The sequence below is a fragment of the Typha angustifolia genome, chromosome 6 (genome assembly GCF_048772165.1).
Source record: "Typha angustifolia cultivar Huaian chromosome 6, ASM4877216v1, whole genome shotgun sequence".
In the NCBI taxonomy this organism is placed as follows: domain Eukaryota; kingdom Viridiplantae; phylum Streptophyta; class Magnoliopsida; order Poales; family Typhaceae; genus Typha; species Typha angustifolia.
The window spans coordinates 8744408-8769611 of NC_133244.1; the positions used below are offsets into that span (position 1 = coordinate 8744408).

At 38.3% G+C, this 25204-nt stretch overlaps 4 protein-coding genes across 7 annotated transcripts; 3 read left to right on the top strand and 1 right to left on the bottom strand.

Moving 5' to 3' along the window:
* Window positions 1-495: 495 nt before the first annotated feature.
* LOC140761100 (WAT1-related protein At5g07050-like) lies at window positions 496-2569 on the top strand. Its single transcript, XM_073098288.1, has 6 exons — window positions 496-773; window positions 887-949; window positions 1053-1169; window positions 1302-1716; window positions 1794-1945; window positions 2035-2569. The coding sequence occupies exons 1-6, from the start codon at window positions 568-570 to the stop codon at window positions 2282-2284; spliced, it is 1203 nt and encodes a 400-aa protein (XP_072954389.1). The 5' UTR covers window positions 496-567; the 3' UTR covers window positions 2285-2569.
* A 1094-nt stretch (window positions 2570-3663) lies between these two features.
* LOC140761690 (cysteine proteinase inhibitor A-like) lies at window positions 3664-8137 on the bottom strand. Of its 4 annotated transcripts, none has more exons than XR_012104604.1 (4): window positions 7830-8137; window positions 7004-7202; window positions 4739-4885; window positions 3664-4262 (listed from the first exon to the last, which is right to left on the bottom strand). XR_012104604.1 is itself a non-coding variant. In XM_073099120.1 (3 exons), exons 1-3 carry the CDS (start codon window positions 8037-8039, stop codon window positions 6081-6083), a joined length of 417 nt encoding a protein of 138 aa, XP_072955221.1. In that variant the 5' UTR covers window positions 8040-8133; the 3' UTR covers window positions 5825-6080. The 4 variants fall into 4 exon arrangements, 1 of the variants encoding a protein (XP_072955221.1); XR_012104606.1 differs by lacking the exon at window positions 3664-4262 and adding an exon at window positions 6015-6088 and having other exon boundaries at window positions 4374-4885; window positions 7830-8134; XR_012104605.1 differs by lacking the exon at window positions 3664-4262 and adding an exon at window positions 6015-6088 and having other exon boundaries at window positions 4879-4897; window positions 7830-8134.
* A 2870-nt stretch (window positions 8138-11007) lies between these two features.
* Window positions 11008-12741, top strand: LOC140760939 (probable sugar phosphate/phosphate translocator At5g25400). The gene is made up of 2 exons (XM_073098049.1): window positions 11008-12292; window positions 12409-12741. Exon 1 carries the CDS (start codon window positions 11215-11217, stop codon window positions 12262-12264), a length of 1050 nt encoding a protein of 349 aa, XP_072954150.1. The 5' UTR covers window positions 11008-11214; the 3' UTR covers window positions 12265-12292; window positions 12409-12741.
* A 3522-nt stretch (window positions 12742-16263) lies between these two features.
* LOC140760940 (uncharacterized) lies at window positions 16264-16991 on the top strand. Its single transcript, XM_073098051.1, has one exon. The coding sequence runs from the start codon at window positions 16348-16350 to the stop codon at window positions 16801-16803; it is 456 nt and encodes a 151-aa protein (XP_072954152.1). The 5' UTR covers window positions 16264-16347; the 3' UTR covers window positions 16804-16991.
* The last annotated feature ends 8213 nt before the right edge of the window (window positions 16992-25204 follow it).

The following is a 25204-nucleotide window of genomic DNA, read 5'->3' on the forward strand; positions in this document are numbered from 1 at the left end:
CGTAAAATATATATATATATAAAATCCTGTACGTAAACCACCACTGTAGACGAAGGCCATTGGGCCACGTCGGATATCAATGCGGATATAAAAATTCCAATAGCACTAATCTTGTATTAATTATGGGGAAGCATCATTAGTCTCTTTGTCTACTCCTATCCAAAGTTGAAAGGTGTGTGTATATATTCTTATTCTTATTCTAATTCTAATTCTAACTCGCTGCTGATGCTAATTAAGCAGAGTAGGATCCCAAAATCGGGTCGCCGCATGCCAACCCGCACCTGGTGCGGATCCCCTGCGCCACTCAGCTGCATCAGCCCGCACCATCCTCACACCCTCCCACTACCCGCCACGTGGAGCCCATCAGCACTAACCTCCCCACCCGGGGCCCCACCTTACTCACAACTGATGTGCAGCCCCGCTTTGCCCCCCCCCCCTCCCCCTCACTGCCTTCCTATAAAAGCCATGCCATTGTAGTAGCCAAAGCTCATACAAGCAAAGTTGCACAAGCTTAGCTAGTATCTTCACCTTCTTCCTCCACCTCCTTCCTCTTGCTCTTATTCGATTATGGCGATCGAACCGAAATTCTGCGGCGATCTCTTCCAGAGGATGAAGCCTTATATCGCCATGATCTCCCTCCAATTCGGCTACGCGGGGATGAACATCATCACCAAGGTCTCCCTCAACCGTGGCATGAGCCATTACGTCCTCGTCGTCTACCGCCATGCCTTCGCCACCCTATCCATTGCTCCTTTCGCTCTTATCCTCGAAAGGTATTCGATAACAACAACAACAAAAAACTTATCCAACTTCATGCTAAACTTATTCACGTTTTGGTGTTCTATATATTAATTTACTAGATGTCACTTGTTATGAATGTATACAGGAAGGTGAGGCCTAAGATGACATGGTCAGTATTCCTGCAGATATTTGTGCTAGCTCTGCTAGGGTAAGTATATATATACATATATGCATATGATTCATCTCATGCAAGATTATTTATATGAAAATTATATATGTAGCATTATTTGATTTGCTTATCATTTTCACAGGCCAGTTATAGATCAAAACTTCTATTATGTTGGATTGAAGTTTACATCCCCAACCTTCTCTTGTGCCATGAGTAACATCTTGCCAGCCATGACTTTTGTCATGGCTGTTATATTCAGGTAACTCTTTTTTTCCTCTCTCTCTTCTCTCTCTCTCTCTCTCTCTCTCTCTCTCTCTCTCTCTGGATAGATTCTAATGATATAAAATTTATTACTATTAGTTTATGATCTATAACTGAGTAATTAAACTAGGATGGAGAAGTTAGACATGAAGAAGGTGAGATGCCAGGCGAAGGTGGCCGGCACTCTGGTGACGGTGGCCGGCGCGATGCTGATGACACTGTACAAGGGACCAATCATGAAGATGATATCAACCCAGCATGGTCATGCTACGACTTCGGACGTACCGACGGCCGCCGCCGCCGCCTCCGGTGACAAGGATTGGTTCTTGGGCTCCATGTTCCTTATCATAGCTACCTTAGCCTGGGCTTCTCTGTTCATTCTACAAACAGTAACACTGAAGCAATACTCTGCTCAGCTCTCTCTCACAACATTGATTTGCTTTGTGGGCACTCTCCAAGCCATCGTTGTCACACTTGTAATGGAGCGCACGCCTTCTGCTTGGGTTATAGGCTTTGACATGAACCTCCTTGCTGCTGCCTATGCTGTTAGTCTCTCTCTCTCTCAATATATATATATATAAGTTTAAGAGTTTTTAATTACCTTGTGATGGATGTGTTGCAGGGCATTGTGACATCTAGCGTAGCATACTATGTACAAGGGCTTGTGATACAAAAAAGAGGGCCTGTCTTTGCCTCAGCCTTCAGCCCCCTGATGATGATCATAGTTGCTGTCATGGGCACTTTCATCCTTGCAGAGAAGATATATCTTGGAGGGTATAAAAGTTTACACCTAAGCCTTTAATGTATAACGAAGAAGTGTTTCATATTTGGTTAACAAATTTTCCTTTTTGTGGCCTTGGCAGTGTTCTTGGGGCTGTGTTGATTGTAGTGGGGCTTTACTCAGTTCTCTGGGGAAAGTACAAGGAGTACAAGGAGAAGAGTGACACAGAGGCCACCTCTCTGCCATTGAAGGCAAATGGAGCAAGTGGACAGGGCATAGCAGTCACAGAGATGAATGGTGTTGAGCTGGAGGGCAAAAAACCCAATGGCATCAATTCCACTTCCCATGTCTCAATCCCAGAAGTTAACATGAAGGCAGAAGGACTTGCATGAGGAGAGAGAGAGAGACAGAGAAGGAGAGAAAGAGAGAGAGAGAAAGGCAATTAAGAGGAAGAGAAGACTCGAAAAGATCAGACATTTTGTTTGTACTTGATCTAATTACCAATCCTAATTTACCCTTTTTTTTTTTAATTTCGTTTTGCTTTGTTTTTGGAAGAAAAAGAAGAAGAGGGAATGATGTTCCCTTCTTCCTTGAAGTGAGCTTTCAAGAGATGGTGTGTTTCATGTAAGAAAATGAAACTTGAGATAAAGTCATTAAAAGAGTTTTGTGGTCTCTTATCTTTTGAATATAAATTGGAAATCTTCTTCGCACTATCTTTGATTACAAATACTATATCCAGATTGTGATCCATGGATTCGGATTCATATGCCACTAAGTGGATTAGTGCACTCTTAGCATCCAAATTAGCTGAAAACAAGATACAAATTAAAGAAAGATTCAGTGATCTTTTTGTGGATAATTGTGTATCACTCCAGTCACCTTTCGCTAGGTGAAACATGGCACTTAAGTATGTGACATCAGAGACTAGTTAATGCAGCTTCCTATTCACACTTTACTACTTAACATTTGATTATTTACTTAGATGTGCAAGAGAAGTTATTCCATCACACAGAGTATCAACTACATAAAAGAAGTTCCAATCATATAGCAACTTAGAATTTTGTTTTTTCTGAAAAAAAGGAAGAAAAATTAGTGTGCACGGCATCCAAACACAATAACCGTAATAGTTAGAATATTAAAACCGTCGTTCTCTATCAGCTTAAGCATTAATTCATGCGAAACACCAATTATACGACCTTCTAGATTTTATGCTCCACATTCTTCTAGTGTTATTTGGCAAGTCCTTCTAGTGGTATACCTCCCAAATAGAGTTAGCTAAGCTCATTTCTAGAACTTAACTAAAGTAACTTAAATTATTTTAGGAAAATATGATATTTAATTATAAAAGGATTTAGTAATGTTATAATTGCACTAGACTGAGATTAAAAAAAGAAGTTTTAAGAGATACTTTATTGAATGACTATAATATTCTTCATAAGGAGAGAGAAGAGAGATATAATGATTTATATAATAGTTAATTAAAGTAATATTTTAAAAAGAAAAGTAAAATGGTAATTGAATTTTGGTGATAAGTATAAAATATTGGATGTAAGAGGATAAGAGAAAGAAGAAAAGATACAAGTAGGTTGCTCATAATTTCTTTGTTTTCTAAGATATAGGCATCATAGATATCTAAGTATTGCAGTAACTTTACTTCAAACCAATCCTGCACAACATAAACCCACTAAGATGGTAATTTGTTCAATAAATCCACAAAGGTGCATGTCCCTCTCTATAATTAGATGTTGATTAATTACTATACTTCAGAGGCTTAAGATAATAAATGTTTATTAAGAGTGCCTGCCACTTGACAACATTGATATATTTATATGCTCGCATGGAGATCACTAAGCAGAGAAAAGATGAACCTTCGCGTGATGTACGCAACAACGGTTCTCAACATAATCTTTGTTTATCCAACAACCAGTAGTTGCATTGTTTTATAGCCAAGCAATTCCTTTTTGAGGGAGGACTCACAAGAATATATCCTATACTTTTGAAGAGTTTTTCACCAAACATAAACATATTTAAGCTTCTCCATGAAGTGTCCTAATTTGGATTTGCCACTTTGATGGAACCAAACTCTGCAGTCGTCTTCCAGTAGCGAGAATTAAACTCACCAATCAATGGAGTGATTCCAAAAGGAGAAAGCGAATGCCACTTTCATGAGAGGCATAAGAATGACATAGGCAGATCATTAATCCATTTACATGATTCTAGAAGAGAGACAGACATGGATGCTTCTCTCTCTCCATACACAAGAACAGGAAAAGATGACTTAGCCTATCTTTCACATCCACCATGACAAGTTGGTCATAAGGCTCCCTTACTCAGATAGCACTTGGAGAACCAAAGATAGCTTTTCTGTACCTAAAAGAAAGCAAAAAAGAAGAATGGAATGAGATCCCAACACCATCACACCTAAACCTTTCTATTTTGTCCTCTTGAGATGGTTAAACAAAACGAGATTCCTTTAGTTGCTAGGCGTGTAGGATTAGCAATAACCACTTAAAAGAGATCGTGGGTAAGACCCAAGAGCACAATACCACATAAAAGACATGAAAGCTGAGCTCATCTTTGATGACAAGAGCTCAACATATGGGAAAAGGCAATAGTGAACCAAAAGTTTCTAATTAGAGTCTTAGTTCTGCATTTATTGCATAATGTTACATAGGAATGCTCTGTGTAACTATATGAATGACACAAAGGAATCACCTTTGGAATCTTCTTTTGGTTTCACAGAATCTCTTCAAAATAGTGGCTATATACTTTTTAACCTCTCACACAAGAAAGTTGGGGTAGTGTGCTCAGTGGTGTTAGTGCACTATGCACAACTATAAACTTACTAGCTCATGAGATAGGACCATTGCTCTCATCTGTCTCTGTTATGATACTTGGAGTGCAACACCTTCAGTTAGTTGTGTTCCACTGTCTGCTCCCGACGACGATGTTGACCCTTCATGCATACATCTCTTTCTTCTCGCATATGATGTCTGCAATGAGATCTGACAATATAATTAGTTTTCTTAAATAAAATTGCGAGAAGATTTCAAAGTGGTATGATCTAGTAGAACTTCAAAGTTTTTTTTATGGTCAGCAATTATCTCATAGCGACATAAAATTTAAGAGATGCAGACAGAAAAGACTCAAGTGCAGGATGAGGCGAATTGTAATATGAAGCATTATTGCCACCAGATCAAGAAAGTTGGAACACTGTGCTTAGTGGTGTTGATTTCATTGCACATAAACTCCCACCAATATGCATGCGTTTTGATCTGTCTCTATTGCATGTTCTGCAGTGCGTCGAGTTGGTATTGTTGATGGTTACACTTCTGGCATATTTCCAGTACCCATCACTTGATCTTCTTTTGCTGTTCAATGACTAGATAGCATGAGTCAAACACTATGGTACCAAATTTCGAATGTGCCTATGAACCTAGTAACTCTGCTAGTCTCAATGAGACTGAAGAAATCCTACATTTGAAATGGAAGTGTGAAGACAAAAGGATTTAATATTGTAGAGAGTTGTTCATCATCATTCTTGAGATTCTAATACTACTACAGAAATCATACTCCCGCATCATGAAAACATTTGTTAACAAAGAAGCACTGAATTTTCTGAACTGGCACAGTTTCTGAATTCATCGGTCAAGAATCTGAAAAATGGAGCACCATCTTGTATTAAGTAGCTATTGTATCTATTGATATATTGTATTCTGTTTGTATAAAATCAATTTTGTTAGGGTAAAACATCCTATTTTTGTAGTAGTGTTATAAATGAGATCTATCTTAGAAGCTGTGCTATACAACCAGAGCATATTACAAACATATGAATCATTCAGAAATTTATAATCTAGGTCAGAATTCAGAAGTCAAGCTTGCAGGATCTTCTGTGTTCAGAGACAACTTGCAGTGTGGCAAAACAAGAAATATAATAAAAATAAGATGATATATAAGGTGCTTATGAAATATTTACAAGCCAAACCCAATGTAAACAAACAGGGAAAGATCCACTGCTCTTGCACAATACAAACTGCTGGTTCACATCATGACAACTTATTACTTTCATACTTCACACCTCCATGTCATTTTATTAAGCAATTCACATAACAAGCAACTCACTATTAGCTAGATATCTGTCTTGCTTCCCCTCTTCACTTGAGCAGCAGATCAAACACTCAGGAGTTTTCATATACCTAAAAGAGGACAAAAATAAAAACCAAAATACATGCATCATTTTCTCCAATTACAATAAAAATGATTACCATGCAAAATGTAGAATGAGATATTCTAAATCTCCTATCTTCTGACAGTAATATAAGATATCAAATAATAAGTAGCTGCATTTTGCTCTGACAGTAAAAATCTCCAGATGAATTTAAACAGATGTACCGACTACTTTCCTGATTCCTTACCAGTGCAACATAACTCAAATATGAGAACAGAAACATGTGTAATGCCACAGAAGCACAAGATAATGTGCAGATATAAAACTGTGACAGAAACTAGAACAAAATGTTTACAAACCATACGGCATAAAATTACACTGTGTCATCTAGCACAGAAATTGCATAAGCACATTACTCACAGAAGTGTGGCAGATATGGAAAGGAAACATGTGAAAGATTTATACTGAATTTGGTAAGTCAAAAACAAATAGAGATACCTATAAAATATGATAGCAAATGTCATGTTTTTCAGCAGAAAATTGGTAGACAATAACAACGATCAAGAGGCAACCATAGCTGAAATTCAACTTAAGTTCATGGCAATAAACTTCATAATGGGACCTATAACTTGCTCAGAATACAAACCCCCAGAGTTAGAGAGGAGATACATCCACATAGGAAACTTGATAAAACCGATATGATAAAGACCCATGGGAGTTACTTTAAAGGTATTGTGAAAGACATAAACTTGAACATGTGCGAGATGAGCCGTCAGCCATCAGAAGATACCCATGTTACTGTTCTAGCTTAATCTCATCAAGAATCGCAACTAACAAAGTTAATGTAAGGCATATCACATAGATAAATTCATCCTTAAAACTGTCATCAATTTGCTCATGAACTATACTGAATCCAAAGTCAATGAAAGGTAATAAGCAATACCTTCTGCACTTGTACTCAGACCAGCTGCCAATTTGAAATCTTCAAGCTCTTTAAACTTCATCCAAGGCTTAACCCAGACCTTAGCCTCATACAGCTTCTTGTTTCCACCATCAAGGGCCTCAATTGTAAGATAGTAAAGCATTCCTGCAACAACTTGCTGTCTCACCTTCACTACACGCACGAACTGAAGTAGAGCATTCTGCGTCGACAGTATCAAACAAATCAAAAGATAACTTATGTGAAATGTGCTATTTTAACAATTATGGTAAAGTGTGGTAAACAAAGCCAAAGCTATAACAGCAAAAGAATTCGAATCGAGAAAATCAATTAAGTTTGCAATTGTTAGGTAAGAAAATATCACAGATGAAGTTTCTTCTTAGAGATACTGAGATATTGCGATATCAAGTTGATTAAAGACCACCATTTTATTAGGAGGACTTTTTTGGGGCATTAATATTTTTCTTTTAATCATACTTACCTTACATTCTTTCTTCTTCTTCTTTTTTTCTTTCATTCTGTTCTACTTGTCATTCTTAAGTAGTTAACTTGATATTTACCTCAAGGTGTTTCTGGAGAATAAAAAGAAAATATATGGCTCACAAATAGGCAGGTCAAAATAGAGGGTGTAAAATGTTTAAAAGGAAAAGGAAACGCAACCTACCTGATGCTAATATATTCCTTACAAAGAAGCAATAAATTCCAAACTATTCTAACAAGCAAGATGATTCTCTTCTTTATCAAAGCTTATAACACGCAAAAAGAAATCAAACAGACATCAAAACACAAAAGGTAAGAAGGGGAAAGAAAAATCAAATCTTTTTCTCACCTCCTTCTTGTTATGTTCATCAACAGCGAATCTAGCGAGGTCTTCCATCTCGAGGCTATTCTCCATCCCCGGCTTCGAGTCACAGACGCCACCCATCAAATTCCTCGCCGCCTTCGCTCCTCCTCCCATAACAGAAGTCGTCAAGCAGCAGAGGACCAACGCCGATATGGAGCAAAGCACGAATAATCGACGCATTAGAACGGAATCCATTGTTGGGTTCTAAGCATTCTTTGGTGTTCTTCTCCCCCCAATTGCGAAAAAGGTCGTCTTTTTATTTAGCATCGGCGTGAAAAATTCGTGTGGATTTCTGAAATCTAACGGTTCTAACGCCCCCAGATTGGGGAATTACGGGGTTGACAAGCAAAGTCATCATAACGGGTTCGGATCCTATACTGTGATTGCTGTATGTCCGTTAGCGATCTCTTCCGTTGGATTTACCACTGGACTTCTCTTGATCGTTCTTTTGCTAATCTTAAAGCTGAAGGCTATGAGGTAGGAGGAAGAGGTTACTTGCACAACTAAAACTCCAAATCTTCTCGCATAATATTAGCAAATATTTATCTTGAATATTAATGGCTTACACCCTTACATTTTTAATAATTTTTTAAAGAAATACTTAGAATAGTTTAAGTAAGACTAGAGAATTCTAATATATAAAGTGGAGAGAATTAAAGCGACGACTTTTTAACACAAGTCTCACACTTGACCTATAAATAAAACAAAACATTAAGCTCGAAGATCAACGAAAATAAGTATAAAAATAATCCTGGCAAATTCACAGAGTAAAGAGTCTCAAGTCAGTCTACATATTTCGTCAATGCTACAGTCTAAAATACTGCTCTATGAATCTCTAAAAGCCGAAAGATCAAAGATCATTCACCGATTGATAAAAATTAAAAGAAATATAACTTATAATATTTTGTTGCTGAAATAAAAAATAAAATAATTCTAAAAACACACAAAATATACCGAGCTTAATGTCCAATTACAACAAATATATTGAATTGTAAATGATGGTTCTAAATAGTTAAAAAAATACTCATGAAGTATGGCCCACAAATTACTACTACTAATAATAATAATCTTGGTAAAGGTGAAGACTTTGTGAGATATTAATTAACATTTTATGGCTTAATCCTTGTACGGCACCTCACCTTTAATTGCATTACATGATGCTTGACTGACTCAATCAATTACTATCTTCTTATTCAGAATGATGTTATTAGTTTCATTTCTTGGCCATTGTTATGTCAGTAATAAGATATAAGTGCAATATAACAACAATATCAAATAAATACTTGTGCACTCATACTCTATAGATTGATTATTGTGTTGCTAAGCCATAGAACTGATCATTGAGACTACTCTCTGTACATATAAACTTACAGTATTAGATCGTATTTTTTTATTACTATTTAGATAATTTTTTGAGTTCTTAGCCTTCCATGATAATAATGATATACTGCATTCAATAATGTGCTGAGATATCAAATTCTGCTTCAATATATTAGTTAAATCTAATTACAAATAAAAATAGATCATAATGAGCTAAATCTAGTTTATTATTTGGTCTCCCATGTCTATAAACTATTTATACGAGGGATAAATTATAGAGATATTTAAGTTTAGACCTCCTGAATTATCATCATTTTACATATACCTCCACTAAAGTCTAAACTATTAAATATGTCTCTCTCCCACAACTATATTTTTCAATATATGCATAAAAGTATTTTAATAAATTAAAACCTATCTCTCATTCACTCTAAAAATATAAGAGTGAACATATGGTACAGTTATGTCTGAGTGTCAAACAAAGTTTAGAAAAAATATTAAGTAAACAAACAGGAAGCAGTCAATACAGAGAAAGTAAGTGATCGAAGGTTGGTGCCTGGTCAAATGAAGTGCATACAATTAGATGCAAAAATAATTGAGTAGAGATACAAGTGGGCATGGTTGTTGGGATTAGTATAAGCTTTTTCACATGCAAATATTCTCAGAATTATATAAAGTATACACATCTATATAGTTGACCATCCATCCCTTCCCCCCCCCCCCTCTCTCTCTCTCCCCAAGCTCCAAATGTCCTCACGTTCGGCGGCTAATCCTTTGTCGATTTCTTCGTTGCAAGCTGGGATGCGAAGGGATTGACTGACCCTCCTCACCTAACTACTACTCCTCACCTCACCTCACCTCACCTTCTTCCCATTTCCATCTTGATGCAGTATTAAAGAACATCAATTAATGCTCATAATATAAACACTAAGCAACTGGGGATAAAGACAAAGTCTTTGAGCGATAAAATATGCTGACGAAGTTAAGTCCATTGAAGTGGAATGGAGAGTCTACATCTACCTTAGTTTTCGAGGTCTCTAATATACTCAGTAGTTTTCTCTCCACAAATTAAGAAGAGGGGTTGGTTCGCCAATGATTTGTGAAGCACGAAAGAATTGACGACGTAGAACGTCCACCTTTAACCTTTTCCTTTTCTTTAGAGTGACAGAGATCTCCCATCTTCCGCGAGAGAGAGAGAGAGAGAGAGAGAGAGAGAGAGAGAGAGAGAGACAGAGAGAGAGAGAGAGACAGAGAGAGAGAAAGCAATCCTAGTATGGTTGGTTGGTTCTTGGTGTGAATAAAATGCTACAGGATTGTGTTTATAGTAGTAGTAGTAGTAGTAGTAGTCTAGTAGAGCGAGCTCAGGCTTTCTTGGTGTCGGTGCAAACTCACAAGCTTATGTTCTCCCATTCTTTATATATATATATATATATTATGCATAATAATAATTATTATTTATTATAGATCGATTATATTTGGATCAAAACCGAACTATGTTAGAAGGCATGAAATAAGAAATTATCTTATTAATTATCAAGAATTATTGACGTCATGCTTCTACCGTGGAGTTTGAATGAAATTGTGGAGCTGCTTTGATTGATGCTAAAAAAATAACGTGACTTGGTCCCATTCAACTAGCTCCAAAACCTCGAACCGGAAATTCCGATTTTGTCCTCAGATTTATTGAGTATACCACCGTTCGGTCAAACGCGTCTCTCTTTGGTGCCGAAGAATATCCGAGGGTAAAATGGTAGTTTCATTGTAAGTACACTGTCCATGGCCACGTGCCATATACAGTTCTTATACGTGTCAGTTTGTAATGCCAAGAGCACGAAAATTCTAATCCCTAATCCCCACACCAAATCCCACCCTTCGCCCACTTCCCCCCTCTCGTCTTCGCCTTCTTCTTCTCCTCCTCCTCTTCCTTCCCCATTATTCTCCACCTCCCCCTTGTTAGATCTAAATTCGGGCTAGGGTTAGGGTTTACTCCTCCTGCGCCTTCTTCTACCTCGAGATCTAGGCGATCTAGGGCGGTGCGCGTCGATCGAGAATGGGGCGAGAAGGCGGGATGAGCGAGGGAGTGATGAGGAAGGTGCTGCTCTCGTATGCGTATGTGGCGATCTGGATCTTTCTCAGCTTCACGGTGATCGTCTACAACAAGTACATCTTGGATCCCAAGATGTACGACTGGCCATTCCCGATCTCGCTCACCATGATCCACATGGGGTTCTGCTCCTCCCTCGCCTTCCTCCTTGTCCGCGTCCTACGCCTCGTTGACCCACCGTCCTCTCCTCCCATGTCGTCTTCCCTCTATGCCTCCTCCGTCCTCCCCATCGGAGCTCTCTACTCTTTCTCCCTCTGGTTCTCCAACTCCGCCTACATCTACCTCTCCGTGTCGTTCATCCAGATGCTTAAGGCCCTCATGCCCGTCGCCGTCTACTCCATCGGCATCGTCTTCAAAAAGGAGACGTTCAAGTCGTCCTCCATGGCCAACATGCTCTCCATCTCCTTCGGTGTCGCCATCGCCGCTTATGGAGAAGCCCGATTCGATATCCTCGGTGTCTCACTGCAGCTCGCGGCCGTTGCCTTCGAGGCCACGCGTCTCGTCCTCATCCAGATCTTGCTCACATCGAAAGGCATCTCCTTGAACCCAATCACTTCCCTCTACTACGTTGCTCCTTGCTGCTTCGCATTCCTCGTCGTACCCTGGTGCTTCGTCGAGCTCCCCAAGCTTCGCGCTGCTTCTTCCTTCCACCCCGATTTCCTTGTTTTCGGGACCAATTCGCTCTGTGCCTTTGCGCTCAATTTGGCTGTTTTCTTGCTCGTTGGGAAGACGTCGGCACTCACGATGAATGTCGCTGGTGTGGTTAAGGATTGGCTTCTGATTGCCTTCTCATGGTCGGTGATCCGGGATACCGTCACCCCAATCAACCTCTTTGGGTACGGTATCGCGTTCCTTGGCGTCGCATACTATAATCATGTCAAGTTGCAGGCTCTCAAGGTCAAGGAAGCGCAAAAGAAGGCTGCGCAGGCCGATGAGGAGGCTGGTGCGCTGCTACAGGAGAGGGATAACGATCGGAAGAATGATTCCCAGGCTTGAAACCTTTTCGTTCTACATTGGTTGGTTGGTTAGTCTCTTATCTTGCTCTAATGACATTAGATCGGAATGAGATCTGATTAGAATTAATTTTTATTTTAAACTTTTGAACCTTCATGTTAATAATTATAGATGTATGTTGGGCAGGGAATCAGATGGATTTGGTATCATTTGATCTTTGGTTGTACTTGGGAGGTGATTGCTGATCTGGGTCTTTCTCTGCTTTCTTACATTGGTTGGATCTACGCAAAAGAGCTACTCTTACTCTAGTGAGAGGACCAGATTGGATATATCTACGACTATTATCATTGTTGCATTATTTATATTTTCCTTATGTGGGAGAAACAGTGTTGACTGCTCTCTCTTTTCTTTTTTTGTCTAATTTATTTGTTGGTTAAATGTAGGAACTTTGAGAGGGAATTAGAAATATTGTTTTGACTACTGTTTCTTATATATATATTCAGATCATAATCATATTCACTTGTTATTGCCTTCTCTGCTATTCATCCCTGTGGTTCTTCATACCTGATAAATTCTCAATTTTACTGTACTTTTATGGATGTTAGGGGTGTGCATTAGCCTCATTTAATAGAAGAAATTGCTACCGATTAGTCTGTCTTGTATTACCTCAAGCACTGATCTATTTTTTTCTACAATTCTTCCTTTTCTGTTTGTGCATTAATCATATACTGCTTGCATGCTGATCATTTCAGTGATTACTGGTGCAAAATAATTTCTCTTTGCAAAAGGTGCTACCTTTCAGATTTTGTACAATAAGTTGTATGTTTCAAACATATTAGGTAGTCAACTGCATTCTGCTCTTTTCCAGATGACCTATTGGATGTTACTGTTTGGTCCTCTTATTAGAATTTACCTTTCTTGCGACAATCTTTTAGTGATCAATCCCAGCTAATTTTCATATCGTGCAGCACCCATTATGCCAATTATATAGTTGTAAAACTGCACCATTGACAGAACATTTTTAAGTGAGATTCAATGACCTAGGCGAAGCTTTTCTCTTTTAGTTTCACATCTTTCATAAGGAAAAAAGAGGAGTTGCATGCATTCTGTAGATTACAGGGCACATGAACGGAGAGTAATTTAAATCGAAGGTGACTGCCGGTAGATCTAATGAGACTCATCAGGGATTTATTGACAGCAGAACAGCTGAAATTCTTAATTTCTTATTTGATATGCATTGTGTGTTGCAATATGGTTATGAAGAGGGTAGACCCAATTTGAGAATATGTCAGTTACTTACAATGCCTTCGTCAATCATGATTATTATCATTCTTACAATTTTAAATTTTCTTTATCATATTATGTAAGACAACGTGCAAATATGCAATGCAGCTGATGAAAATGGAACACTGCAGCCACACAGATTGGTGATTGATTGTTTTTAAGCATTTAGAAGGCCTCAGGAGCTTGCGAACTTTGTTTCCGTCAAGGTACCAATTTAGTAAATTGACACATTGTAATTTTTTTTTTTGATCTACTGAATGCCTTTTGTTGTGGATTTAGCATCTTATTTTGAGTAACTTTAGTGTATAGACACCCTTCTAGTTCATCACTTTTGTCAGTGTCGTGTTGCTAGCTTTGCATTTTTGAGAGGATTAATTTCCTGCAGTCCCAAGTATTGGCAATCTTATTTGTCATGAATATTAGCTTCTTATGTCCTGCCTTTGTCAATCGATCTGGCAACCTCCTCTTTCTGATACTATTGTTCTGTCCTTTTATTCCCTAAATCTTATTCTCGTGCTTAATAATTTCCTGCTAACTGCTGATTCTTGATTTTACATGACTTGAACTACACCAAGATCTCCTCCTGGAAAATCTTCTTCCTCTCTTTTTGATCAATTCAAGCCTGACCTTGGATTAAAAACTCTTTCAAGAAGCTGTTGGTGACTAATTCATCATTCGCCACATGCGCCATCCTTGTTAGTTGCTATGATGTGAGATGTTCTTGGATATTCACAACTTAATAGATCATTCTGGAACTAGGAATTTTTTGATTGAGATCTTATTGAAGAGTAGACCTTTCTATTATGCACGTAAGATCTCTCGATTCGAGCCTCAGTAACTTTCATATTCAGTCCCAATCTCCCAGATGATCTATGTTCCCTCTATTTGATTTACTCTTGCTTTTATTGTTGCTCTAATCATTTGAACATACAACGGTTTTTTTTTTTCTTTTCTCTTTGTTGAAAAGCAAGATACTATTATAGATTATCCTAATGCCCTGCAGCATCTATAAATGAATATATAGTAATCATAATACAATTCTATTCTGCTAAGGGAATTCTAGTATGGCCGGATTTTATTCTTCAAAGAACTTCTTAGTGAGTGTATTCCTATTTAGATGTGGAAAGCAAGAGGGAGAAATGCCATCTGTGGTTCTTGTGGAAGAAACTATTGAGAGGGGGGGAATGATGGATTGGTTATTTCACTTTAAACGACTCTATTTGTATTCTTTGTTTAGTTTAGGAAATAGGAAGATCAGACATGCATGGCCTACTGATTGAACAAGGGAATGTAGATTCTAATAAATTTCTAGAAGGCTAAGAGATCTTAGTCATCACGGTGGTTGGTAGATTCTGAGTTGAATGAAATATTCCAGTGTCTCGTCAAAGATACTATAATGTCGGTGAAATCATTGAAGAGATTATTTTACTCACTTCTGATACTTTTTTATTTTGCATCTATGTGCTGGGTGTAACTGCAATGAATATATCACCCCTTAGTTATGTCCGAACTCATTTTATTCAATTATATTCTTATATATGACCATACCATCAAATTTTAAGATACTTATTTAGAAATAACGCTGTGAAGTTTTATTGTTATATTTTTGTTATTTAAAATTTAATCGATATAATTTTAGATGTATTAGAAATTATATTCAATTCTCTACAATTGTCTCTAATAAAGATTTTTAAATTTGATTTATAATTTAGTTATATATATTGATAACAATAATAATAATAATAATTACATTTGAGTCAATTTGTAGTTTTTCTATCTTCTGAGAAATGATGGCATATTGGTTAGTATATTAGCGAGATGATAAGACGTAGCATCAAGTGTATATTTACATGTGACAATGAAATTTGATTGCAGTAAGCCGGTTTTTAATTAGCTGAGTTAGTACCAATCTGAGCTTAATTTATAAGACTAATAGAATATATTCTTTTTCTTCTCTCAAGTTGGAGAAAAAATATTACTCCTTTTTGTTTTTAAGATCGGATCTGAAGTTTTGAGTCTTGCATTATATCATTTCAGTATTTGTTCAACTATGCACTCTTTTTTCATTGAATTGCTCAACTACGTTTGACTTGATAGCGTGGCATAAAATTTAGTCTTCCGATTTGATTTTACTCTCATAGAGCTCATCTGCAAATTATCCGTTAAATCCTACTAAAGAACGCGAATGGATTTTAGTTTCCCTTGCCAAGATATAAAGAGAATTCACATCCTCATCAAGCTATTATTTCCTTAGACTAATGCGATTAATGGTCTTCCAACAGAAGTAGGCACTAGAGGTTGAGATCCCGTCTGTCTTTGATCATTCCTAATCAAAAGCTTGGAGATTTAAATTTCGATATATGGGAACTGTGATTTATGTCGGATTTGCTATGAAGGCTCTTAAATTATTATTATTATTATTTTTAAATCTTGGGCATCAAAAACATAGCTGTGCTATATACTATACCCGAGAAAGGCAAACACAAAGAATTCTGAAAGTAATTTTACTATTTTAAGAATCGGTTTATTTGAACTTCAAATATTAAAGTTTTAAATAATTTGCTCACATGCCAGCTATTAGTTATTCTTTGTGCACTCCACGCACATGCACACAACTTTTTCAAAAGACCCCCTCCAATCCATCACTCTCACTCACCAAGGTACCGATGAACCGAAGGACCTATCAGTAAATATTTTTTATATGATGAGTTTTAACGCAAACACTGCTGGTAGTAAAATTGTAAAAAGGACGATAATTATTAAACTCCCACTCGAGTCCGATCACTGGCTCTCCCTCCCTTTCTCCCTTTCCCCCAAATCTTCTCCTATCCCATCCCCGAGATGGCGGCGAAGGCCGAGGAACCCCCGCCGTCGCCGCTACCGGCCGCCGGGAACGTCGCCTCCGGCGACCCCGTCCGGGACCCGCTGCCGCAAAGTGCCGGGGACATCTCTTCCTCTCCGCTCGAGAAACGGACGGCGCCGTATGCGGATGCCGAGGAGAAGAGAGGGGACGACGACGAGCCACATGAGGCGAAGCGGAGGCGCACGTGCCCCGCGGCGCTGGAGAAAATCTCCGCAGCGGCGGCGGCGGCGGCGGCGGCGGCGGTGGCGGACGACGACGAGGAATCGAGATCCTTCTCGTTCCAGGCGAGGAGCATCGCGCCGATCGAGATGACTCCCAAGTTTGGATCTTTCAATTCCTTGGCGATTCTCGAGGATACGTCCCCATCACCGGCAGCGGAGGAAGAGGTCGAGAAAAGGGAAGGCAGCGACGACGAGGGCAAAGATGGAAATTAGAGAGAGTGGGGGATATTTCTGGGTCGCTTACTCTGACGACTAGATTTCAAATTAGGTCTTCCTTTTATTCTCACCATTCTCTCTCTCTCTCTCTCTCTCTTTTCCCCCCTCTACTCAATGTAAACCTAGTTGTGATAATTAATCGAGGGAATAAAGATTATCAGGGTCTTCTTGGTTTTTGAAGTCAATTACTACTCTATCCACGTGTGTCTGTTCCTCCAATGCACGTGTAATTCTTTGAGCGCGAAGAGTGACTTAGGCCCAATTATGTTTATTGGGAAAAAGAGAAGAAGAAGAAGAAGAAGAAGAAGAAGAAGAAGAAGAAGAAGAAGAAGAGTCAGAGCAAAATCAGATGAACTCGTAAGTCACTGAGGAATTCTTGGGAGAGAGAGAGAGAGAGAGAGAGAGAGAGAGAGAGAGAGAGAGAGAGGAGTTGGTGGAAGAAAACCTCCAGAACACCTTAGTCTGGATTGGAGGAATGCTGCCCATGGCGAGGAAACAAAGGACCACCATAAGAGAAGAGCATTCATTCCGCTAGGAGGAGGCTCGAAAGGCACACAAAAAGTCTAGAATAATGGAGGGAAGCCTCTCAATCGATGCAAAAAATAAAATAAAAAAACATTTGCTCCCAATCCAAATCCATCCCCCCTTGTTCGGAAGAAAACAAAAAGGCTACCAAGAATGGAGGGACTACCCTTCCACATGGCAGAACATGATCCTTTTTAAGGCGCAAACAAATAGTAGTAGATGTGTAAGGTGACTTTTCTCCATAAGGTCATAAGGTTTGAAGGCTCAGGGCCCAGCAACTTCCATCGCCACTCCGGCTCTCTCCGTGCCTGGCCCACCAAGCCTTTTGACAAGGCAGACTTTGGCCTTCTATCAGATCATGTAAAAAAAATACTTATTACTTTGCATCTTGACTGACGTCTTAATCATTATGTTGGTGAGAAAGCTTTCTGAGTTTTGGATCTGGTTACTACCATCGCTCTGATCAAACTCAGGAAATTAATTTCTAGCCCGCGAGAAGCTATTGGAACTATTGACAGTTTCCCTAATTCTTTCTGGTGGTAGTAAATGATACAAATAAAAATTCATGCGTAACTTTAAATTTTGGCATAATTATATGGGTCTAAATTACATTTATAAGTTTAATTACTATTGTGTGATACGTAAGTGGCATCTGCACTACAATTGAGAGCTTCTGCATAACACGCACAGGATAGAAAATTAGAATCAAGTTCAGAATTGGAGTTCTTTGGTGGATTTATCTTTCTGTAGTACGACAATTTCTCGTTAAGTTGAATCTCGTCGTCCACAGCACCTTCCTCAACTTCTTTATTGCTAGACTTATTCAATATCCTTCACCACATTGTCCTTGCCTTCTCGGAAATTTTCTTCTTAACCTCTCTCATCATTCCATTAACTTCTTCAGAGCTTTAATTTGATACTCTTTTCCCTCTAGCATCATATGAATGTAATCAATGAGATAGAAATGAACTGAACAAAGGCCAATCATCCATAATATAGAAACACTTAGATTTCATCAAATTTTAATCAATATAGTAAGATGTCTAGTTTAAATTTTAAGTCATATACATCACCGTATAATTATTTCGAATTAAACACCACGAAGATCTACTCCAAATCGTCACACTGCCGAACTATTCTTCCAAGCAAATAAACTGTTGAGTCAAACTGTCAAACTACCAAATAATTTTATCTATAATAATTATTTAAAGTTGGAGTTCGAGTTGAAAAAGAGTACCTAGTAGTTGGTTAGTATTACCTCTTTTTTTATTTTATCAGCTAGTTTCCTCCTTCCATGCATCTCCCACCTCTTATCATCTACTTTATCTACTTTGCCTCTCCTCCTTCCATGCATCTCCCACCTCTTATCATTTACTTCATCTACTTTGCCTCGGTTCATTCTCTACTAAATCCAACTCCTTATATTCTGAGTATTTTCTTCATCATTAACTTGTTATCCTTATAGTTTGTAAGACACAGTACGACCATTCAAAGCAGAAGGAATTGAAACCCAATTTGAACAATAACTGATTACAATTGAAATTCTCTCTCAACAATCTCATCTATCTTTTGAACTTTGTAAAAAGATGAAACAACCACCTCTTTAAATTTTGGCCTATTCCAACACTGGAGAAAACTACTCACCATTTGCAAAGCAACATTTTCCTTTCTCTTCCGATGGAGAAATCATCATCATCACCACCTTACCTAGCAGTATGGAAACAACCCCAATTACCTATTCCACCAGTAACTAGTGGAGCTCCACTAGGAGCTTTTCTCTGCGAGTTGTCTTGTAGCCCGCTATGATTTCCTACCTCATACTTTCTGTTCAAATATATTTCAATCCTTTCACGCAATGTCAGAAAAGTAAATTATCCTGAAAATTGTCTAGTAGAAAAAAAAAAATACTACTTTCACCATAAGAATTGCTCTCTGACCAAGCATCTTGAAATAAAGCACAACACCGCATGTAGTCAGAAGCAAGAACATTCTGTCCTTCCCTCTCTTCTTTTTGACAACCCTTCTCTCTTTATCAGCTATTATCAACTCTCTGCCCCAAGAATATTATTTCTAGCAAGAGTTAAAAGACACGAGAAGTGCAAGGATAAAATAGCGGTTTAATCAACAAAATGCGTAACTAGTCATACGAGAGAGTCTAACACTTCCTTTAGTGCGTAGAGACTTTGTATCGCTACAGCAATAAGATGCATTTTCAATGGCTAATCAACTATCATGTAGGACAACCGTTTACCAAACAGTGGAATTTGAACAGACAAGAAGTCTTCAGATTGATCACAGTTGGACTAAAATTCTAAAAGGATGGTAAAGAAAATGCTGGAATTAATCTGTGGAAGTCAGAAGTTCGCTGATCTGAACAACCAAAATAATATTGCTTAGGAATATAATATCTCATGTGGAGCGGGAGAGGATTGTGCTGAAAGGAAAGGAATATACAGAACACATTGCCAATAATGATCAGATTCAAGACATGATAAAATCAGCAGAAAAAGAGAGATGCATGAGTCATATCCCAACTCATTCTCCCAACAATCGACTAACCCCCCCCCCCCTCTTTCACTTTTATCCCCTTCTACCTGACTCCCAACTCATTCATCCTCCTTCACTCCAACTCAGCTCGATCCACTCCTCCCAGCTCACCCGAGGTAGGCACACCCCCATCACTTCCGATCGCTGCCAATCTCCACCGCGCTAACTTATCCAGCCACAAGCCTAGCTCCAATCGCAACAAGCGAGCTTGCCTCCCTTGGCCCAAAACTCACACCGAGCTTAACAGGATGACTCAATTAGTATTCCCACGTCACTTCGGAGATTCAGCTGCAATCTAGTGTAAGGGTGATAATTTTAATACACAACATATTTGGCAATTCTTAGAACTTCCAAAAGGGTCTATATTTCACCACATCCAGTGATTCTCTCACTTCCAACATTCAGGTATAGTTTTTGCAGTCCGATTCTCCTTCCCATCAACATATAACAAGACGTCAATGGCCCCAGTAGAACCATCACCTCTAAATCAAATCCTAATACTTGTACGTCATGGGCTACGAAGGACTTGTAGAGATTTCATTTCAACCTCATACTTTTAAACTTGCACTCACATATTGGATTCTTCCATAAATCTAGAAATTGCTCCACTTGATCATCCTTACAATGTAGTCTAAGGTTATCATCTTAATACACAATATATTTCGCAATTGTTATCAACAAACTGAAAGAGAATCAAAAGGGCTCTAAATAAACTGCAACTGTTATTCAGCAGTAGTTTTTGCAATCTACTTTTCCTTCCCATCAACTTACTCAGAAGTCAATATCCCCAATCAGTCCATAAATTCTAAATCAATCCCAATAATTATGTCACAGGCTGACAGGCTACAAAAGAATTAGTAGAGAAGATTTTATTTCTTTTCCAATCCGTAATTTTAAACTTGAACCCACATATCAGGTTCTTCCCTAAATCTAGAAATTGCTCCCCTTAATCATCATTGTTACAACAAATATCAGGTTCTTCACAATCATCCAGTAATCCACTCACTTCGAAGATTAAACAATACATTTGTCAGTCTGTTTTTCCTTTCATCAGTATATTCAGAAGTCAATACCCCTAATTAAATTATCAACTCTAAATCAAATCCAAATATTTCTTATAAGTTTAGAGATCATGAAGGGAGGCCTAATACATGGACAAGGGGATATCACCCTTCATCTCTACTTAGCAAAATCAAGCAGCCTTGATCCAGTGATCAAATCTTCCTCAATTGTCAATAGTACTGTAAAATTATGTGATATGGTTAATAGAAATAGCAATATCCAGAGCACAAAATAAGGTGGACAGCAGCAGCAGTGAACTGCCACAGCGGCCATAGATAGCAACAGCAACTTATGGCAGCAGTTTGAGATCAGAGATATAATTGTAGAATAAGATAGACAATCATCAATAGCAGGACAGGAATAGATGTTGAGAGAAGAGGAATTGGTAGTGAAGGAATGAGAGAGGAGCACATGCCTGGCTGAAAGAAAGGAGGAAGAGAGGGAGTCATACAGCTGAGAAGAAAAAGATGAAGGAAGGTTTCAAGGCTACACTTGATATCTTTTACAGGTTTTGAAGAATTCAAATAAGAAATTGATGTGGAGTCCTGTTAGGAAAAGTAGGGTTCAAAATTTCAAATAGTACTTGATATTACTCTTTTAGGAAACTTGAAACTCCTACTTGAGAAGAAGACTCAATTAATACTCCCCTGTTACTTCGGAGATTCAGCTACAATCTAGTGTAAGGGTGATAATCCTAATACACAACATAGTTGACAATTTTTATCAAACAACTTGAACGAGAACTTCAAAAGGAGTCTAAATTTCACCACATCCAAAAGTTCTCTCACTTCCAAAATTCAGCTATAGGTTTTACAGTCTAATTTTCTCTCCCATCAATATGTAACAAGAAGTCAATAGCTCCAACCAATCCCATTTCCTTTAAATCAAATCCAATGATTATATGTCATGTGCTACGAAGGACTTAGTAGAGAAGATTTTATTTCATTTCCACCCGTACTTATAAACTTGAACGCACATCCATAAGTCCGTAAATTGCTCCACTTGATCGTCCTCCTTGCAATGCATTCTAAGTAAGGGTTATCATCTTAATACAAAACATATTTGGCAATTCTTGTAAACAAATCGAAAGAGAACTTCATAAGGGCTCTAAATTTCATCACTATCAAGTTATTTTCTCATTTCAAAATTCAGCAGTAGTTTTTGCAGTCTGATTTTCCTTACTATTAATAGAATCAGAAGCCATAGCCCAACCAATCATCACCTCTAAATCGAATAAGAATAATTGTAAGTCATGGGCTACAAAGGACTTAGCAGAGGAAGACTTTTCTTTTCTTTTCAACACCATGCTTTTAACTTGGAGCTCACATATCAAGTAATTCCATATATTAAGAAAATTTCTCCACTTGATCATCCTAGTTATTATCCCAACTCCTAGACAAGCTATTAAGAAAATCCACCTTAGTTGAGATTTGAAATGGAGTTAGTATACATGATGTAAGGATGTAACATTAGAAGGGGAATGACGCAAACCAATGATCTGTGATTCCTTATTGGAAGACAAAGTGCCTAAGGAAGGATATGCAACAAGACAGAATATTGTGGTATTGCAAAAAGTTAGCACACAGAATTCCAACTTCAGGACTTGGGAGTGTAGAAATATAAATATTTCGAGGAAAAGGAAGAAGATTCCAGAAAAGATATCAAAATTCGCTCAGGAATACCACACGGATGAACTATGAAGGTCAACTTCTTCCCATCTAAACGATGTTCCAATCACTCACCAACAACAACAGCAACAGCAAATATTACTAGGGTAACAGTCAATCCGTAGCGTAAATCATACCCAATCACATGACAATCAAAGAAAACAAGAACAACAGCAGAACCGACGGTAGAAAAGCCATAAAGAAAGAATGCATCACACGCTTTGCAGTCTTAAAGAGATATCAGAGAACCAAGAGAACCAAGAGAACCAAGATTACCTCATTACCCCTCTTGGAGCTGGGATTTCCTCTTCAAGACATCATTCTTGATCTCCCCCTTCTTCTACTTCCCATCACCCACGGGTCTCGATCTTGCGGCCCGAGCAAAAGAAGTCCAAGATCAAGCTCTTCTTGAGAGCCCTGTACTTAGGACTCCTTGCCCCATCTTTCTTGATTTCCCTCTTCCTTTACACCCGATCGACCGCTTCTGGATTTATCGTCGACCGGGCGACGCAAACCCAAAGCGGTTCAAGATCGAGTCCTTCTTGAGGAGCCCTTTCCAAGAAACCCTCATCGCCCCGGGCTCGTCGGACCACCACGGAGAGAGGAAGCCACGATGGAAGAAGAAGGTTTGAATCCCATTTCGCTCCTCCGCCTCCGGGTTTTATAGTCGTTTTGTGTGGGCCCACATAGTCAGGGTGCTTTTTGAAAATAGAATGACCCAAAATAAATGTTTTTTTTTTTAATATTAAAAGAGTTGTCAGTAGACTTGCAACCTGGAAGGAAACTAACTCAAGCATTAACTGCCGAAGACAGAGAGCTCGATTGATGTATTCAAACATGGACTGATCCATATAGAGTCAACCTGCACTGAAAACCAATTCAAAGATTTTCTAAAGAAAAGGAATTACAAGAATAATCTCCAACTCTCAAGAACAACTACATATACCACTACAGAAACAAAAAAGAAATTTAATTTCATAGGAGAACATTACCAAGAACAACGTTTGTCAGCTTTCATGAAAAATAAGGGTTCTAACCAAATAGATACCAGTTGAAAGGAACAAACTATGTTTCACTGAAGACAAGTTGCTGACCGTCCCACATGAGTTGCAAATGACAAAGCCTAAAATAAATTCTTTGTCACCTATAGAATGGAAATATTTAACAGATCTTAATAATCGAATGGCCATCCAGAATAATGCATCTGGTTAAGATCTTCATGAAAGGAAGCAGAACGGCTTCCTGCTGCCTCATACTGGTGAGGATTGAATCTGGGGTTTGAAATGTGTGAAAGCAGGGGAGACGGTTGGATTAGCATTCTTTGACTTACTCTACTTAGCACATCGATGAGACGATCAGTACCTGCACTTGGTTGTTGACTATTTGAGCGCCTACTGGTGTTACTACCAGAGCTCTGCGATGGCAACTCATGGCGGCAAACTGGGCAAGAATTGTGCCGCATCAACCAAGGAACGAGACAAGCAGCATGATATAAATGCTTGCATGGCGTTTCCCATGCTTCAGATCCCAACTCAAATCTGTCTTTACAAACTGGGCAATGGGAATCACCATGAAGATGCATGTGGTCGATCTTCACTGTCGACATAGCATCAATTGCTGACCATGAAGCAGGTCGCAGTCTAAGCTGTTCAAGTAGATCATCCAGTCCTGAACTTGCAGAGTCGGCTCCTATGTCAGAACTTACAAAATGAGCATTGAGACCTCCGCTGTCACTCCTATGAAAATAAGGATGATCACCAAGCATCAGTGGTGGAATAGTTCTAACTTCCTCCTCTGAATCTGAGACCCTATAAGGTGTACCATGGACATCAAACTCATGTCTGCTTCCTGACATCCTTGTTTACTACTTTGATCAACCTGGAATTCAGCGATATAAATGCATAATGAGCATCAAAAGAATTAGAAGGTATATGTACTCTAAACCAATCAACAACCAGTTGATCACTCTATCTGGATAATATGAATAAGACATCTTGATTCTTAATGTAAAAATGGTACATAGACAAAATTAGTAGATGTGGTTCAAGAATAAAACATCAAAAGGAAAGGAGCATCATCCAAATTGATACATCTCACATAAATCGATTAGAAAGGAACAAAAATGGAAAGTCATACATACAGAATAAAGAAAATTAAAGGAACAAACAATTGCAAAAAATACTCTTTAAAGCATTGAGTAGGAAGGACTTTATATTTGTTCCCTTTGTGATTTAGTATGAAAAGTTCCACAGAACTGACACCCAATTAGGCATGCCTTGGATAATACCCGTCCACTCCAGCCCCCATGCTCAATAGTCTAATCTAGATACAGATAATATTTGTAGTACTTCATTTGAATATAGATCCTTATCTCCACACATTTATATACATGAAATCATGTGAATGATAATGTTATACCATACAAATATATAATTTTTCATAATTTTATAATCTCTAATTCTATTCCATAACATATCTTCTTGATGGCTATATGTCAGAGATGTATCAGTTTTAGATAGTGGTGTACAAAGCATATATGAATGTGTCAGATATCCTCTCCATATCCTTAGTCCTTATTTAATATGATTAAAAAGTCC